We start from the raw sequence: 19,551 nt of genomic DNA, 5'->3' as shown, positions 1-19,551 counted from the left end.
CGCTTTCCTCACTTATTATCCACACCACCAGAGTCAATTTATCCATATGTATCTGCTGCTACCCCTATGATAATATCATTAATATGCTAAATTCCTCTTAGAGTATAAGGTTTCATTTACAGGAATTATGTTATTACTGCATCGAAGATAATCCGCCCTGGAACAACGTATAGTGTTGTGGCAAGTTTTACTTTAGGCAGTGAAGAAACTTTGGTGAAATGCTATGTCTCCAAAGATGGTGTAAATTTGGCTATTGCCTCTGGTATTGCAGAAGGAGGCCAGCCTGTAAGCTTGCAAATGCAGGTATGGCTTAGAAAGCTTTTCGTGTGTATCCTAAAGTAGAATGAGTAAAAAAACACAAAGTTTTTTTTTCCACCGAAAGTAAGGAGCAACATTAAAACTTAAAATGAACAAACAATTTTCATTACATGAAGGAGGTTGCCCCCTCCTCAATTCCTCTCTCTTCGCGCTAAATTTTTTAGTACTTTTAAAACAGCTTCTTATTCTGATCAAACGATCCTTGTGTTTCAGGAGTCGTTCGTTAAAAATCGAGACAAAAGGTCAAACTTTAGCGTAAAGAGCAAGCTATTGAGGATTCAAACTAATAAATAATTTTATACAAAATACAAAAAAAATATGGTATTTTCCATAAAAGTATTTATTTAACCTAATGACTGGGAATTGAATATATTTTGTACCAATTGAAGCCTTGTGGAAGCACAAAGAATCTTGTGTGACTCAAATTAGCCATTGTCATAATGAAATTCTTAAAACTAAAGCTTTTCTTATTTTTTGGGAATCAAGTCAGGCACTTACATAGCGAATTTAATCAAGGAAAATTAGATCCCGAGGGGGGGGGGCTAGAAACTATGAAAAGAGAATTGTGCAAAAAACGTTGTTAAATAGGTGGGAACCCATAAAAATTGAACCATTTGAGGGAGAGAGGGTTCTTTATCTTAGCTTTGGAACTATCTTACTACTTCCGAGTTATTTATGAAATTAAGTAGACCATTGCTTAAGCTTATCTTTCGCAGTTAAATATCTTTTGCACCGATCACTATTTTGTAGAGGCCCTAAGAAGCTTTGGCGATTCACATTAGCTCTTGTCATTGTGAATTAAATAAAAAAAAACAAGTTTTTTTTAAATGAAAGTAAGAAGCAACATTAAAACTTAAAACGAACAGAAATTACTCCGTATATGAAAGGGGCTTTTCCTCCTCAACGCCCCGCTCTTTACGCTAAAGTTTGACTCTTTCTCTTGACTCTATTTTCAAACAGTAAGAAACTTTAGTGTAAAGAGCGGGGCATTGAGGAGGAAAAGCCCCTTTCATATACGGAGTAATTTCTGTTCATTTTAAGTTTTAATGTTGCTCCACACTTTCATTTAAAAAACTTGTTTTTTTATTTAATTTCTGGACGTTTTTGAATTAATGCATGTTTTGATCTTGGCTCTCCGGACGTAAACAATTAAAACGAAACTTGTATATTAATTAATTGCAATTAATCGGAAGATTTTGAGAAAAAATGAGCGAGGGAGGAGGCCTAGTTGCCCTCCAATTTTTGATTACTTAAAAAGCAACTAGAACTTTTAATTTTTTACAAACGTTTTCATTGGTAAAAAATATACGTAACTTACGAATTAACTTACGTAACGAACTTCTATATTCGTATGTTTTATTGCGTATATGAGGGGGTTCAACCCTCGTCGATATGTCGCTCTTTACATTAAAACTTAAATTTTGTCTCAATTCCTTAAGAATGACCTCTGAATCACAAAGGCCGTAGGATAAATAGTTGAAATTACTAAAACTACTTTAGCGTAAAGACTGATGTATAACAAGGAGGTAAATCCCTCATATGAGTTATAATTTTGTTCGTTTTAGTTTTAATGCTGCTCCTTACTTTCTGTAGAAAAAAACTTCTCATATTTATTTTTCCATTGTTTTTTCAAATAATACTATAAAATCCTGCGCCCCCTTCATTGAAATTCTCTTCCCCCATGAGAATTTTCTCCATGGAAATATCCTTCCGCGTAATGCTCCCCCCTCAACTCTCCCCCCTAAACAAAAAATATCCCCCTGAAAACGTCTGTACACTAGAACACTTCCCAGTAACCATTACTACATGTAAACACAGGTCAAAGTTTGTAACTTGCAGCCCCTCCCACGGGGACTGCGGTGGAGTAAGTGGTGCCTAAAGACATAGTTATTAGGTTTTTCGACAATGGTGAATAAAATGGGTATCTGAGAATTTTGACCCGGTGACTTTGGGGGAAAAATGAGCATAGGAGGGGCCCTAGGGGCCTGTACAATCACACTCTAGGACCACTGAGTCGATACGATCACCCCTGGGAAAAAAAAACAAACAAAAAACAAATAAATACGCATCCGTGATCTGTCTTCTGGCAAAAAATGCGAAATTCCACTTTTTTGTAGATAGGAGCTTGAAACTACTACAATATGGTTTTCTGGTACGCTGAATATGATGGTATGATTTTCGTTAAGATTGTATGACTTTTTGGGGGTGTTTCCCCCTATTTTCTAAAATGAGGCAAATTTTCTCAGGCTCGTAACTTTTGATGGGTATAACTGATCTTGATGAAACTTATATATTTAAAATCAGCATTAAAATGCGATTCTTTTTGATGTAACTATTGGCGTCAAAATCCCATTTTTTAGAGTTTTGGTTACTATTGAGCCGAGTCACTCCTTACTACAGTTCGTTACCACGAACTGTTTGATTTCTTAAAACTTAAACTTTTCTTGAAACATATTTGGGTAACAAGCCGTGCAATTACATGGTGATTTAAATCACGAGGACTTAGATATAACGGGGACGACTTCTTGGAAGCTAAAAAAGACTAATTGTGCATAAAATAGAAAAAATAGTTGAGGAGCAATGAACATTTTGAGGAGAGATTATCATTTATCCAAAATTATCATTATCATTATCATTTATCCAAAATTTGAAGCTTTCTCTGTATTTACTAAGAATTTATGAAATTAGCTGAACTCTCTATAATCTTATCACCGACAGTTCCATATCTTTATCGCCATCAGTATTCTGTGGAAAACCTAAGAATCGCGTATGATTCAAACTTAGCCCCTAAGAAATGGCCCCTATCGTCATGTGTTACGTAATACTTGAGCTAATTTGTAAATAAGATTCAAGTAGGGTTATTAAGACCCCTGAAAGATTGGCAAAAAAAAATACTGCTTCACTTTCTCAAGCAGAAATGAAACCTAAAGCCATTAAAGTTAGAGCGAATTTGCATGCTGAAACCCAGTAGTAAATTTACAAGAAACTCACATTTACTGTTTCTCATTTGTGGGACTTGAGACGCAACTTCGTCTTTCCTGACACCGATAGATTTTTGAAATGGATAATGCAAGCATAGATAGACTGGATTAAAAAAAGCAGCAAGTTTCTTCAATGAAAGCAGAGAGTAGCACTAAAACTTAAGCCAAAAGTAATTAGAGCGTTGATATGAGAGTCAATCCTTGCAATACATGTCAGTGGTGGATTAGTGCTTTTCTGAAAGCATTTTAGAGTGTAATAAATATAACCAGTTGGTAATATCTTAGGTAATATTTTTGTGCCAGTGAGAACCTTTGAGGTAAAGTTGTTAGTGTAAGACCTTTTATTTTCGAAAAAATATAAATATTTGGTTACGTTGGTTTAGAGCATGATCTGCAAACAATAAGTCTGCAAATAAAGATTAGAAAATTGGAAGCTACAGTGATGACAGTGGTCAAAAATGGTTCTGAAGCATGGGCGTTCCGAAAAGCGGACGAAAATTTACTAGATATTTTCCAGAGAAATTGCCTACGGATTGTTCTGGGTACCCGGCTGACTGACCGTATTTCAAACAGTAGGTTGCACGAAAAATGTGGTTCAATCCCGCTTTCTAGGGCTATAATGAAAGAAAGGTTGAGATGGCTAGGCCATGTTCTGCGGATGAAGGATGACAGATTGCCTTTTTGGCCAACCGTCTGGGCCTACACGGAAAGCAGGTCGTCCTCGTCTGGTTTGGGAGGATGTCATAAATAAAGATTTAAAGGAAATGGAAACTTCCTGGGAGGGTGTAAAGAGGGAGGCCTTGAATAGATTAAGCTGGAGGAGGAGCGTAAGTAGCTGTGTTGGCCTCAGGCGGCTTGGTGCTGCAGTGAGTTATTAGTAGTAGTAGTAGTAGTTGGTTTAGAGCATTAATTCTTGATGTGTTGAGCTTAAAAAAGGTCCGTGTTTAGAGTAAGAGGGGTAGAGAGGGTGGAAGCCCATCGTGTACATAGGATAATTTTTTTTTAAGATTTAAATTCTTCACTATTATCTGACAAAAATTCTTCATTATGTTTAATTTAAGTTGCCTTTATTGTCACTATCATATTCATAGCTGCACTAAACAATAAGCTTTATGACAACTATTGCTTGAGAAGGGCTGAAATAAGGATGGACTTGCTGTGGACAAAAAAAAGGTCTTCCGAAACAAGATGAGAGTTTTCATTCCACTCGGATCCCGCTCTCTGTGCTCAAGTTCAGCTTTATCACATCAGTGCATACATAATGCATAGATATCTTAAAATTGTCGTTCTTTGTTATATATTATTCGAACAGTTCGTGAAAACTATAAGCAAAAAGCGACTGGACCCAATGGCAAGCGATACTCTAAAAACGGAATTTTCATATCAATATATATATATATATATATATATATATATATATATATATATATATATATATATATATATATATATATATATATATATATATATATATATATATATATATATATATATATATATATATATATATATATATATATATATATATTATATATACATATATACATATAAATAACAAAAGAATCGGTTTATTATGCTAATTCATAATATATTATATTTATTAAGTTTAATATTACCCACAAATTGCTACGAGCCTGAGAAAATTTACCTGATTTTCGAAAAAGGGGTGAAACACTCCTAATTGTCAAGTGATCTTAAGTAGACCACCTTCAGGTGGAGCACATCAGAGAACCCTATTACAAAGTTTCCAAGCTCCTATCTGCAAACATGCGGAATACTGTATTTTTTGCCAGAAGAAAGGTCACAGATGCCTGTTTATCTATTAGTTTCTTTTGTTTTGTTTTTTAGGATTGATCACATCAAATCAATGACTCTAGAAGATTGAGAGAGGGCCTATTCGAAAGAAAATCAATAATTTTAGTTCCTTTTTTAAAGTGACCAAAATGATTGGAGGCAACTATTCCTCCTCCCACGCACTTTTTTTAACCAAAGACATCCGGTAAAACATTTTACGGAGCCATTGTATGCAGCATGTTTGAAATGTCCGGTAACAGTATTTTTGGGACTAAAATGACCCCCATAATTCCTGGGTAAAGGGACTTATGCTACATAATTTGTTATTCGCATATAAGATTTATTATTGGAAAAGAAACAGATTATTTTTTTTGTGGGTGGGGGGGGATCTTCTGCGGGTGATTTTCCATTGGGAGAACTTTCTGTATGGAGGATCGTTTCTTGGGGAACTTTCCAGGGTAATTTTTCAGTAGGGGGAGAGAAGGGGATTTCATGGCCTGATTTCAAAACAGTGAGAACTAGATTAAAAAAACAAGTTTTTCCAACTCAAAGTAAATAGCAATATTAAAACTTAAAAAAAAAAATTATTTCGTATATGAGAGGGGTTGCCTCCTCTAAGTGAGTGGGGGGGGGGCAAAATTACTATCCGAAGGGCTGAAAATCCCCATTCCTTGTCAAAACCAGAACATAGTTTGCACTTTACTGAAAACAAAATATATTTTAAGTGTTTTCATTTTTTGACTTTAATAAATAAAAACGACTAAAATTACAAGGAATAAATATCAGTATATGTATATTAAACTGACAATCCACGGTCATCTGTTGTGCTTTTTCAGTAAAGTGCAAATTATGCTCTAGTCTTGAGACGGAATAGGGGTTTTCAGCCCTACTAATGTTAATTTTTATTCGTTTTGGGTTTGACTTGGTTTATTTATTTTAATTTCTGTTCGTTTTGGGTTTCATTTGTTTATTGATGGTGATTTTTAGTAGTTTTTCTCTTGGAAAATTATTTGAATTTATTTCTGCTCATTTTTGATTTAACGGAGTTCTTTACTTTCATTGAAAAACTTCCTTTGCTTAAAATGCTTTTTAAATTAATTACAGAATAAGACGGGAGCTGCTACCGCCTCAACGTCGATTTGCAAGCTTTGGCCAAGTTTGTTATCCAATCAAAGGGAGGTTAGGGAAGGTAAATTCCCACTCATATTCATTCGAGGCACTTCTCAATGAACTTTTGAAAATAAAGGCTTAAATACGATTTTTAGGATTTTTATTTCTATAGACAAGGGTTTCTCTTTAGTTATCATCCATTACCATGAGCAAGTTAGCTTACTCATGAGCAAGTTAACTCATGAGTAAGTTAACTCAGCAAGTTATCGACCACTGAAACTCACTGGCGTTGAATAAGACGAAAACGATGTCGAGGTCGAAAACCCATAAAACCCACTTAATTTGCTTTTTACCTCCCTACCAAATTCTTCGCTGGAAATTAAATGGACAGTTTTTCCAAGCATATCAAGATTAAATTGGAAGGGATTTGTAATGGATCAACCAGACTACAGAAGTTACTTATGACCAATGAATCACAGGAGCTTTATGATAATGTTTTTATTCATACATGTTAGTGGCCCTGAGTAGGCGCGGACCAAGGGGCACAGGCAAGATTTTTCTAGCACTATATTTTTCTCTCTTTTTTTATCCCTTTTCTTAAGTAAACTTGTCAATTAATGGTGCCCTTGTCATATTGCCCCTCCCACAAGATCCACCTTTTATAATGAGCCCAGAGTAAAAGGCATGGCTAACAAGCTCTTGCTGGACCTTGTGCTTATAATAGCCAATAAAGAGCTTCACCTGCGGAAGAACATGTATTAATTTGTTCTACTTTTTTCAGATCCCAGTTGAGTCTACCCCTGGTTCATATTCTCTCAAAGTTGAAGGCTACACAGGAGCTGAGAAAAATGCTTTGTCTTTTAGTGCTACGAGCCCACTACAGTTTTCGCCAGAGTTTTTGACGATACTTACAGAAACAAGCCGTGCTGCGTACATGAACTCTATGACTGGTAAATATTTGTATTCTTGGAACAGAATCCTGAAACTTCTGTGTCAAGCTTTTTTGGAACTCTCCTTCTAAGGGTGGCCTGAAAGACTATCTACCCCCCAAAAGAATTTAGAAATAAATTTTGATGTATTTCAATCCTAAGCAAAAGATTTGTTGTGATTATTTTTAAAAGTCCAGCTCAGATATGGCTGTCCGGGGCAATGCAATACAAAATGAGCTAAACTTTTCCCACAACTATTCCCTCTTTTTTTAAATTCAAATTCCGTTGATTTTTGAATTTAAAAAAGAGGGAATAGTTGTGGGAAAAGTGGAAGTCATGGCCAATTGTAGAAAAAACCCAAGACAGATTGTTGAATTAAGTGGGCAGCCCAGTCAAGGGTTAATTTTATCCCTTTGATTGCCGTTGTTACTGTCTGCCATTTATGTTACACCTTTCCGTGCATGTGTGTCCCTTCACAAATGCCAAACTAGAGTCGTACCTGTTGGAGGCTCTCGCTGGGGAACACACATCAGGTTGACTACGGGTTAAATTACTTGAAAATTTTCCTCTCATGGCTATCACTCGACAACGCTGAACTAGAATCAACCCTCTCATGCTAATTCACGGTGAGTTGGGTTCACACACACACACACACACACACACACACACACACACACACACACACACACACACATACACACACACACACACACACATACACACACACACACACACATATATATATATATATACATATATACATATATATATATATATACATTTATTGACGAAGAGATAAGTAACTTAGCGAAGTTTAGACATTTAAAGTGTAAATAAAATAATCTAAGAGCATGTTCCCCCCTTAAATTTTTAGTCTTCTCCCTAGATTTTGAATATACTGTTTTGGTGTAAATTCATTTGAAAATGCTGTCTTTTGGTATTCTCCATTAAAAAGGAAAAACGACAAATTTGGCCCCCCCCCTTCCTAATTTCTAAAATAAACATTGCTCTTTCCCTCCAAAATTTCGTGAATTGTTGCCTTTGAGCAAAAAAAAAGAAAATAATGCAAGCTACATTGACAATTGTCAAATTATAAACAATTATAAACTGCATCTTACACGGAACTGATTTGTGGTTTCACGTTTGTCACGGAGCTTTAATATGCCTTTACCTGTCGTCATGGGTGTTATTTAAATATCTAAATACCTAAAAAAAAACATATACTTGAATTTTCATTTTAATTAGAGACAAAATATGTTAAAAGCAGATTTCCTTTTATTTGGGCTAAGATTTTCCTTTATTCAAATCCAGATTTCAATTTCATTAAGTGAACAGAGGCAAACGCTAGGTGTGCACTGGCCTAGCCGAGGGATTTTTTGTCAAAATCGTTATGGCACTGCCCCTATAAATAATGTAAACTTTTTATCAAGATAAAATTTTAAGACTTACTCAATGCAATATTGTTTATTTCTTATTTTGGAGTGATATTAAAAAAAAGGATTAAAAGTATTGAAGAAAACAGAAATCCGTGATAAAAACAACTGGCACTAGTTGGTAATTAAATAATAAAAAAAAATAAGTTTTTTTTAACTGAAAGTAAGGAGCGACATTAAAACTTAAACCGAACAGAAATTACTTCGTATATGAAAGGGGCTGCTTCCTCATCAACGCCCCGCTCTTTACGCTAAAATTTGACTCTTTCTCTCAACTCTTCTTTTTAAAACAGTAAAAAACTTTAGCGTAAAGAGCAGGGCGTTGATAAAGAAGCAGCCCCTTTCATATACGAAGTAATTTCTGTTCGTTTTAAGTTTTAATGTCGCTCCTTACTTTCAGTTGAAAAAACTTGTTTTGATTTTGGCTCTCCACAGAGAAATAATTAAAACGAAATTTGCATATCTATTTTTTTGGCTAAATGTCTTTCTCATAGTTTTGATCGAATCATTTTGAGAAAAAAGGAGCGGGGGAGGAAGCCTAGTTGCCCTCCGATTTTTTGGTTACTTAAAAAGGCAACTAAAACTTTTAATTTTTTACGAATGTTTTTATTAGCAAAAGATATACGTAATTTATAAATTAGCTTACGTAACGAATGTTTGTATTCTCATGTTTTTATTACATATGTATAGGGGTTCACCCTCATGTCAGTACCTCGCTCTCTTTACACTAAAGCTTAGATTTTGTCCCACTTCGTTAAGAATGACCCCTAAATTACAAAAGCCGTAGAATAAATAGTTGAAATTACTAAAAATACTTTAGTGTAAAGTGCGAGGTATTAGGAGGAGGTGATCCCCTCATATGCGTAATAATTTCTGTTCGTTTTAAGTTTTAATGCTGCTCCTTGCTTCCAGTTGAAAAAACTTTTTCATATTTGTTTTTTCATTGTGTTTTTTTAAATAATGCTAGAAAATGCTGCGCTCCCTTCATGGAAATTTTCTTCCCCCATGACAAAATCCTCGATGGAAAGTTCCCCATATCCCCATCTTCTAAACCCCTCCCCCCAACCAAAAAATCCCCCTGAAAACGTCTGTACACTTCCCAATTACCATTACTATATGTAAGCACTGGTTAAAGTTTGTAACTTGTAGCCCCTCCCTCGGGGACTCTGGGGGAGTAATTCGTCCCCAAAGACATAGTTGTAAGGTTTTTCAACTACGTTGAATAAAATGGCTATCTCAGAATTTTGATCCGTCAACCTTGGAAAAATAATTAGCGTGGGAGGGGGCCTAGGTGCCCTCCAATTTTTCGGTCACTTAAAAAGTGCACTAGAACTTTTCATTTCCGTTAGAATGAGCCCTTTTGCAACATTCTAGGACCACTGGGTCGATACGATCACCCCTGGGAAAAAAAAACAAACAAATAAACACGCATCCGTGATCTGCCTTCTGGCAAAAAATACAAAATTCCACATTTTTGTAGATGGGAGCTTGAAACTTCTACAAGAGGGTTCTCTGATACGCTGAATCTGATGGTGTGATTTTCGTTAAGATTCTATGACTTTTAGGGGGTGTTTCCCCCTATTTTCTAAAAGAAGGTAAATTTTCTCTAAAAGAAGAAATTTTCTAAAAGAAGGTAAATGAAACTTATATATTTAAAATCAGCATTAAAATGCGATTCTTTTGATGTAGCTATTGGTATAAAAATTCCATTTTTTTGAGCCGGTTACTATTGAGCCGGGTCGCTCCTTACTACAGTTCGTTACCACGAACTGTTTGAAACCAGTTTTGCCTTGTACAAGCAGACCGATACACAGAGAACATAATGATTGAATTAGAAATACAGACGATGAATATGCTGTGTCAATAATATGACGAAAAAGTCACATGAGGTTGCCCACTTGCAGGATTTAACAGCTTATCAACCATCAAGTTTAAAATTTTATTCGAAAAACAGCTTTCTTAAATATTGTAGGAAACTTCGTGTTTTTTTAGGAGTTGCTTTACTAACTAAAACAGAAAATTTTATAATAAACAAAGCGTAAGCCTGGCAATTTCCTTTCCTCGAAAAACTTAACACAATAAAGAAGGTTAAAAATTATTTAACGCTAAAACCCCCTACTGATATTTCGCGTTTCCCTCCCCAAGCCTGTGTGTATTAATACACCAATTGAAGCTAAGATACATAAAAAAAAACCTATCTATGATATTCCAGGGAAAATACAAATTCCGATAAACGAAGGAAATTATAATAATATGGCCAGATTGGCTGTATATGTAAGTATCTAAAACATAATCAGACCATAAAACTGAAGTGATATATTTCTCGTGGGTAAATACATTAAAAAAAGTACATTAAAAAAAGTAATTAGAAAATAAAGCGCAGTACAGTTATAAAGTCCAATAAAGTCACATTTGGTTGCCCACTTCCAGGATTAATCCAGGAGCTTTGAAACTACCGAGTGAAACAACTTATGTTGGAAATTTTTCTCCAACATGTTTAAAAAAAGTATGTTCTTTCAGTAACTTTTTTTACGGCAAAATATAAATAAAAGAGAAAACATACTGTTGTCGAAAATTTTTATAAAATAATAGAGAGTAAATTTATACGAGGTAATTATAGCCCCCTCTCCCCTTAGCCTGTGTTTCTAGATGCACCTATGAAGTCTAGTAAAGAAAGAACATTTACCCATTGAAGCCAAAAGTTAAAAACACATTAAAAAAAAACGTCAAGTGAAAAAAAATGCAATTTGAAGATTCTTTTTACCCAAAGCATCAATTTTTATCCCATGACTGTCAAACTGTCAATAAATAAAAAATTTCGATAGGCAGTTGATTTGGTACGAAGCCCCAGAAAAGAGGTTTGAGCCCCCAACTTCTAAGAACCACAGAAATAAAGCGTAAAACTTTTATGCCACAAAACATCAGTTTTGGCCCAAGTGGGGCAAAACTGCTGGGAAATTTAAACTCTGAGCTTTTGTTCGTTTTTATTTTCAGTTCTGGTCCTTACTTTCAAGAAGTAGACAAACAAAGTTTTTTTTACTGAAAGCAAGGAGCAACATTAAACTTAAAACAAACAGAAATTATCCCGTATATGAAAGGGACTGTCCCCTCCTCAATGCCCCACTCTTTGTGCTAAAGTTTTGTATTGTTTTAAAAAGAAGAATTGTCAGAAAGAGTCGAACTTTAGGGGGAAGAGTGAGGCATTAAGGAGGAGAAAGCCCCTTTCATGTACGACATAACTTCTGTTCTTTTTAAGAAAAACTTCCAATTTGAGAACAAGGTGATTTACAGAGTGGTGACACGGTACACAGGGAACTTATTTTATAAGTATTTTGAATTTGAGTTCATGATTTATGAGTTCGAATAAAGTTGTTCATCAGAAATATTGTATCTATATACAGCTCATATTTTCAAGGATACAAGCTCACTGGTTCCCTGGAATTCGTTAATTTCCCTTGATTCACATAACCTAAGAAAATCCAACTGGTGCACTTGAACTAAGAGAAATAAAAGTTTGAATTCTGTTCCAATTCTTTAAGAACAACCCCTGAATCACAAAGGCTAAATGCATTAGAATCCATTAGAATAAATAGCTCTTTTGAAAGTACTAACAAACTTTGCGTAAATGGCGAGGCATTGACAAGGAGTCAAAACCTTTCATGTACGTAATAATTTCTGTTTGTTTTAAGTTTTAATGCTGCTCCTTACTTTCAGTTGAAAAAACTTGTTTTTGTTTAATTTCTGATTGTTTTTTTAATAATGCTTGGAAATCCGGTTCCCCCTTCATGGAAAACTGCCTTCCCACATGACAAACTCCTCCATTGAAAGATCCTCCAACGTTGTTACACAAAATTCCATATTTTTGCAGATAGGAACTTGAAAACTCTGCGTTAGAGTTCTCTAAAACGCTAAATCTGATGTTGTGTTTTTCATTAAGATTCTATCACTTGAAGGGATTTCCCCCTTTTCTGGAAAAAAGGCAAATTTTCTCAGGCTCGTAACTTTGATATGTAACATTAAACTTGATGAGACTTATATATTTAAAATCAACATAAAAATTAAGTTCTTTGGAAGCATATATTGGTATAAAAATTCCGTTTTGTTTTGAGCCGGGTAGCTCCTTACTTACAGCTCGTTACCACGAACTGTTCGATGAATGTAAGCATTTTTAATTTATTACTTTAGAACCAGCAAGTGAAACAATGCTATAAATAATTCTCATAAGTATTACAGAAAATGTTAGGTTTTTCAGTAGTCTATTTTAAGGTCAAATAAAATAAAAAGATAAAATACAAAAATGTAATGATGCATAGAGCCCAGGATTAGTAGTCACTTTTCATCGGAAACAACACATAATGAAGGTTAAAAATTAGGTGACACTTTCAACCCTCCCCCTTCTGAGATTTTTGCTTTCAGCCCTTCTCCCTAGCCTGCGTGTCTAGGTATACCCATGGAGACTGCTATGATAAAAAAAAACCACTAATATTGGTAATGCTCCAGGTAAAATAATTATACAATTAAGTAAATGAGATTATAACAAAGCAGCTAGTGAAGCTGGTTATGCAAATATCTAAAATAAAATCGGCTAATGAAACTGACGGTACAAGCTTCTCGTGGACATTTTAGCCGAAGAAGGCTTGGTGACTGGTACTGACAATTTATTAAGAACTAGACTTGATTTTTGAAGCGACTAAATAAAAAAAACAAGGTTTTATTCAACTGAAAGTAAGGAGCAACATTAAAACTTAAAATGATCGGAAATTATTACGTATATGAGGGAGGTTGCCCCTCTTCGACACCTTGCTCTTCAGGCTAAAGTTTTTTGGCACTTTAAAAAAAGTTACTCATTGGTCTAATTAAATAACATTTGCGTTTCGGATAACGTTTCTAAAGAATTGGGAGAAAATTTAAACTTAAGCGTAAAGAGCAAGATGTCGAGGATGGGCAACCCTCTTATATACGTAACAATTTCTGTTCGTTTCAAGTTTTAATGTTGAACCTTACTTTCAGTCGAAAAAACTTGTTTGTTTTATTTAATTTCTGATCTTTTTTAGAAAAGCACCAGGATAGCTGGCTCTATATATATATATATATATATATATATATATATATATATATATATATATATATATATATATATATATATATATATATATATATATATATATATATAAATATATATATATATATATATATATATATATATATATATATATATATATATATATATATATATATATATATATATATATATATATATATATATATATTCAGGAGAAGAAGGAAATTGAAAATATAATCATTTCTATGAATTTTGAACAAAATTGAAAAAATGTCCATCCGAGAGGCTGCGCATGAGAAGCAAACGCGGAATTCTTAAGATAATCAGATATGCCCGGGCCCCATTATAGCCAAACTTGTGAATAAAATGAAGATTAAAAATGGCTACAGTGCCAACCATGTATCCCGCTCGTAAATTATCAAATGAATGTTCTTCAGCTCAACTTTTTCCATCCAATATCTTATCAAGCAAAGTTGTATCTAGGGAAAACACGAAAAACTTATCGTGCCATGGAGATTGAAATCAAGGAAGGCAGCATATGAATGAATGATGCTTTATTAAAAAACGAACTTTTACAACATCTGACTGCCGAATTCGTTGTTTTCCTTCAGGTAGCCTACATTATATCAAATAAAGCATATAACATATAACGTTGTGGGTATATCATAAATATTGTCGCTGCATCATGCTTTGTTGTCAGGTATATCAACATATAACATCATAAAAACATTTAAAAGTACCATTACACCATTATGACAACTTTTAAAAAAACCATTACCGATGCTAATAGCCAGTTTTATATTTGAATCCTAGAAACTACTAAAATTATTCTAACCCTCTACATAAGTTCGTAAAGGAGTGGCTGAAATCCATTACAAAACTATAATGACTTTCACCCATTGTTTTAGAAAACCATTCATGGTGACAATAGAAATTATGCCATCAAACATTTCAACACGTGCATTGTTTCTACTGTTTAGTTTGAATACAAATTAAAATACTGGTGTTTGTGAAAGTAATATTTGTTTTTTAGGCTTGTTCAAATTTACATTTTTAGATTTAAATTAACTATACAAGTGTATGTTACTTTTAACTTTCAAACAAATACTGTTTCTCAACTGGCTGCAGTTCTCACGATACCAATTTTTGCTCAGGCCGGCTTTGTCCGCGTGAAACTACAAAATCAAACAACTAACACTTTTTGGTTAGAGACCTTTTCAAAGGGGGGGGGGGGGGGGTGGGCTTATACCTAAGAAAAGGATTTTCAAATTTGCCTTCGTTGTTTTTTTCGTCTCTTGAGATTATTTATGAGTTTGCAAGCATGACTTTGATTGTCCAAAAGAAAAATTTCCTCCTTCAAAAAAGCAATTAAATTAGCCCAAAAATTTGACGTGTGTCTTCCTGAATCATCTTAGGTGAATTAAGGAAGAGGTCACAAAATGACGCTACGAAGGAAATTATCTCTTAGGTATGTATATCCAAACTCCCACTCTTGTAAGGCTGCTCTAAGAGACAGGTTGGACTTCAGAAATAATGAACAAATCGTAGTTTTTGCTACGGAATGGGAAGTATGGACACAATCTGTATTTAGACAGTCGAAATTATGGATCCCCACTTCCCCTCCTCCTCAAAATCAAAATCCCGAAAAGGCCTTGCTCCTTGTCAACACTTTGCTACTGGCCTATCAACGATAAAAGATATTTTTGTGAAACTGGCATTAGAACCCCAATGAGTATTTCTAACTTATTTTATTCTTTTAGTACTTTTCCGGGTTGTAATGTTGCAGATCGGACTGAAGCCTCACGGGGATCCAGTGGACATTACAATATTGGTAAGATATTTCTTTTTGTTTAATACATGTTTTTTGTGTTTAATGTTCTTTCAAATGCTTCATCCTGAATAAGAAGTGTGCCCTACCACAGGCACGTAAGCGGAACATTCTTGCGGGGGGATAATATAAAAACTTATGATAATCTGAAATTGAGGTGCCAATAAATTTCAAAGAAATCTAGAATCTCCGTGGGAGGGCCTCTTGCTACTATAAGAAACACCTAGTACAATAATCTAATATATATATATCGAGGGTCCTAAGACTAGATATTACAGTGCTTACACCTTTAAGAAATCGTCACCGAGTTTAGTCGTCTGCGGCGGACAAACTGGCGAACAGTAGTGATAGCATAACTACTCCGACAAGGCCCTTATCCCACCATTCTGACAAGGGTCCTACCCCTTCAAATCCCGACGCTTTTTTAAAGCTTCTTCAAGACGCAGGTGTTAGTTAACACCAATAGGAATGTTTTCTAAGAGATACAGGTGTCTCTTAAGCCATAGGGAATGTTTTCTAAGAGCTGCAGGTGTCTGTTACGTAATTGCAGTTTAGGGTGACGTAATCTTGCCTGACTTTTTGGATTTTACGATTTGCTTTAGTATTATTTCTGCGTCGGAAGTATAAACATATATATCTTATTTTAAAAAAGTAAAGATGAAATACTCCAAGAAGACGTGTCTTACGTTGTAGGAGAATTGAATGCTGACAAGGAGAAATATTGAATTATGATACAAGTGTTAATGGTGCTCTTATTGGAAATATACGTGCGTTGTCATGATAGTAAGGACTTAAATTTCTTTGGATTACCGAGAAAATTCAAGTGATATAGAGGTGGATATGTGAGAATAGCGTTTCAAGAGAAGATAATGTTGACAGAGATCGCAAACATAAAGCTTTTAGTTGATGAAGAAGGCAAACTTCTTGCTGATGGTAAAACGTGATCTGTTGATATATCCTATTACCATCCTCCTACTTTACCATTCGGCGAAAGATAAAAGAAGACAAATTAACTCCCGCAACGTCATGCAACATATCTTGTCTAGGTGCTGAAACTGTTACCAATGTAAAAATAATGCGGTAATAGACGGTGAAACAGCAATTAAAATAAAATGGTACTAGCAGACAATATCTGCAAAGAAATTAAACATGATTTGATGAAAAACAAACCCCATGCAATCGTTACTAGTGCCAATGATAGTTCACCCATGAATACATTATAGGACCATGAATCGACCTATAAAAAAGAGTTAATTTGCTACTAGTGAGAAAGAAGTATTGTTAATCTATAATCGGTAGTCTGAGTGTAAAGATTAAAAGTGAACAAAGTGGACAGAAAGGAAATTATGGGAAATCTCGTTACTTTAGAAAAATGGCTAATCCTACATGATAGTTTTTAAGGATAGTCAGTGCAGAAGAGGATGTTTACTAAGATAAGGATTGATGTTATTATGAAAAATGAGTCTTCATCTTTGAACTATTGTCTGAGACTTACGTGTCGCAGCCCCACGGCATTCAGTCAATTTAGTGATATATTATTTTAAAAAAATGATATTGCACATCTGTTCGATGATTACTCAGAGATTCAGTTATTCCTTTCATTTCTCTAGTGACCCAATAAGCGATCAGCATAAGTGAAAAGTGATAGCACAAACATTCATTTTATTGATCATGAGTCAGTTTCTTTTTAGGAGTGTGACAGTTAGCATCAAAAATGTTCTACACATGTCCATTATGTTTGCATACATTGAGCAGCTGGTAATCCGATGAGAATTTCGCTTTTGTTGATGCCTATAATGAAAAGTGTAGATTATGAAATCGATTTAGATTGCATAGAGGATACGCAGTGCAGATTAAAGACTATAATTCCTGTATTGAAGGGATTTATAGCTCACACTAAAGATTTCCTATGCTCCAATTATCACTACAATAACTGTGATCAATGGGAAAATACTTAGCCTTGTATGATTGCAAAAAAACCTAAATGTGGTTTCAGTTTATTCTTAAGAGACTGGTATCGTCTTGGTTATAAATTGTATTGCCTCGAAGAACCAGATCTACGCTTTTATCGCTAGAATAATAAGAGAGTCTGGTTTTAACGACATCGTTGTGAAGATACCGGCTACTATGATTATAAACCTACTGACGTTTATGGGTCTGTTACAAAAAGTGATTCTTCATATGAGAATTTCGTGTGTGACAATGCTTCAAATAAATAAATTTATTTATTTATTATATTTTTCACCCACACGATACACAAAGCAAATATGGTGGAATAAGAATAAATATGAAAAAATACAAAGAGAAAAACATAGACACACGCAAAATCAACGAAAAAACGGGTAAGACGGTGGTGAGGGGATGGGCGTGCAAAAGCTGTACTGGACAGTTTTCTGTGAAGAATTTCCAACTCTGAAGTTATATCAGGAACTAAAAATTTTCTAACAAGAGTCTGGTTTTTTGTCCAAGGGACAAGACACAGAAGAAATTTGCAAAATTTGAAATAATTTATCCAAATCTTTTTTAACCTGCCATTGTTGAGAAGGAGGAAAAGACCTGAAGCATAAAGTACAGAATGATCACAGAAAGTAGAATAAAGTTTGGCCAGCGTACGTCTGTTATACCTCCCTCTGTTTGCAACAATTTTTGCATAACCTATTTGAATCCTTTTACTTATATCACAAACAGTACGCTGACAAAAGCTCGAAAGGCTGTTAGAAATAGAGATACCAAGCCAACGAATACAATCAATAAGAGGGATAGTGAAATCATTACAATGAAGGGAGTAGCAGTAGTACAGTTATAGGGAAGAAATTCACATTTATCTATATTAAGTGAAAGGCCAATATCAGAGAAAGCATCAGAAACTATAAAGACCATTTGGAAAAGACCCTATTTGGTACGGCTAATCAAAAGCAAGTCGTCAGCAAATATAAGAAACATCCGCAAGACCAGAAAGGTATTTACCTGAAATCTTAGCCAGCACACTAGAAATGCAAATTTTAAAAGCGTAGGGGACAGAACACCACCCTAACTTCCTCCTTTTCGCACCCTTATAATAGTGTCTGTTGCCGATCTTAATTGAAAGAAAAGAATTTGAATACCAAAACCTAAGAAGCATTATAACAGAGAGATTGACTCCAGAATTATACAAAGAAAGAAGGATCTGACTATCGACCACACTATCAAACGCTTTCGAAAGAACCAAAGCACAAATATAAAGACCATTTCCCATGGAAGAATTATCAGCCGGTAAAGAAGACAGAATCTTATACGCATGCTGACAACCCATTCCATGCCGAAAACCAAATTGGTTCTCCCCCTCAATAATATTTTTAGTCAAAAAAGGTATCAGGATATACTCAAAACCTTGCTAATATTACAAGATACAGTAACAGCTTGATGGCAGGAACAATCAGTCCGTGACTTTCCCCTTTTCAAAATTGACAAAACATTTCCACACAGAAAACTCTCAGGTACGTATGAAGTACATAGACACATTTGAAAAAGAAGCTGAAAGTGAAATATAAGGGGGGTGCATCCAAGCGGCATATTCATCTTAGAAATACCATCTTTATCTATTGAATCAGATTTTAAACTTTTCACAGCATCAATTAAGGAAGAAAAACATATGGGCACTATATGTTGAGAAAGCGTTGTACTATCGAGGGGGGTAAGAAGGCGAGTATATGCAGAGTGCACTGAATAGTTAATTACTGAAAAATCGAAGAATAGTGTTTATACCAAACTGAAGGTGGAAGGCAATTACTTGTCATAGTTTCATCATTTAACTTGTCAGAATTAATCACTTTTCGCCAATCTTTCCTAGTCACAGGGAAGTCCATACCGCAGTAACGTGCTGACCTCAGGTAACGTTTATATTTGGTTTTAGTTTTACATTTGAGATCAGCTACACACCCGAAACTTTAGCAACCACTTTCATTCCCAATCTGGAGCCATAGTTTCGCTTTATTCTTTATCAAGTTCAAGTTTTTATTTCAACATTCACAAATAAATATAATAAAATACAACACTTTTGCGCTGGGGAAAACCTATGAGGGATTGTATTTGCGCGAAAGTCCACATATCTACTTAC

General features: G+C 34.7%; 1 protein-coding gene across 1 annotated transcript in view; it reads left to right on the top strand.

The window, feature by feature from the left end:
- LOC136041198 (thioester-containing protein 1 allele S1-like) overlaps positions 1–19,551 on the top strand; it is a 169,761-nt gene that overhangs the window by 13,800 nt on the left and 136,410 nt on the right. The window contains exons 2-4 of the mRNA XM_065725770.1: positions 123–303; positions 6,985–7,153; positions 15,388–15,458. Coding sequence (XP_065581842.1) covers positions 123–303; positions 6,985–7,153; positions 15,388–15,458 — 421 coding nt within the window. The remainder of the gene's footprint in view (positions 1–122; positions 304–6,984; positions 7,154–15,387; positions 15,459–19,551) is intronic.

This window comes from Artemia franciscana, unplaced genomic scaffold, assembly GCF_032884065.1.
Source record: "Artemia franciscana unplaced genomic scaffold, ASM3288406v1 PGA_scaffold_1179, whole genome shotgun sequence".
In the NCBI taxonomy this organism is placed as follows: Eukaryota; Metazoa; Arthropoda; class Branchiopoda; order Anostraca; family Artemiidae; genus Artemia; species Artemia franciscana.
This window is presented reverse-complemented; position numbering and strand designations above follow the sequence as displayed.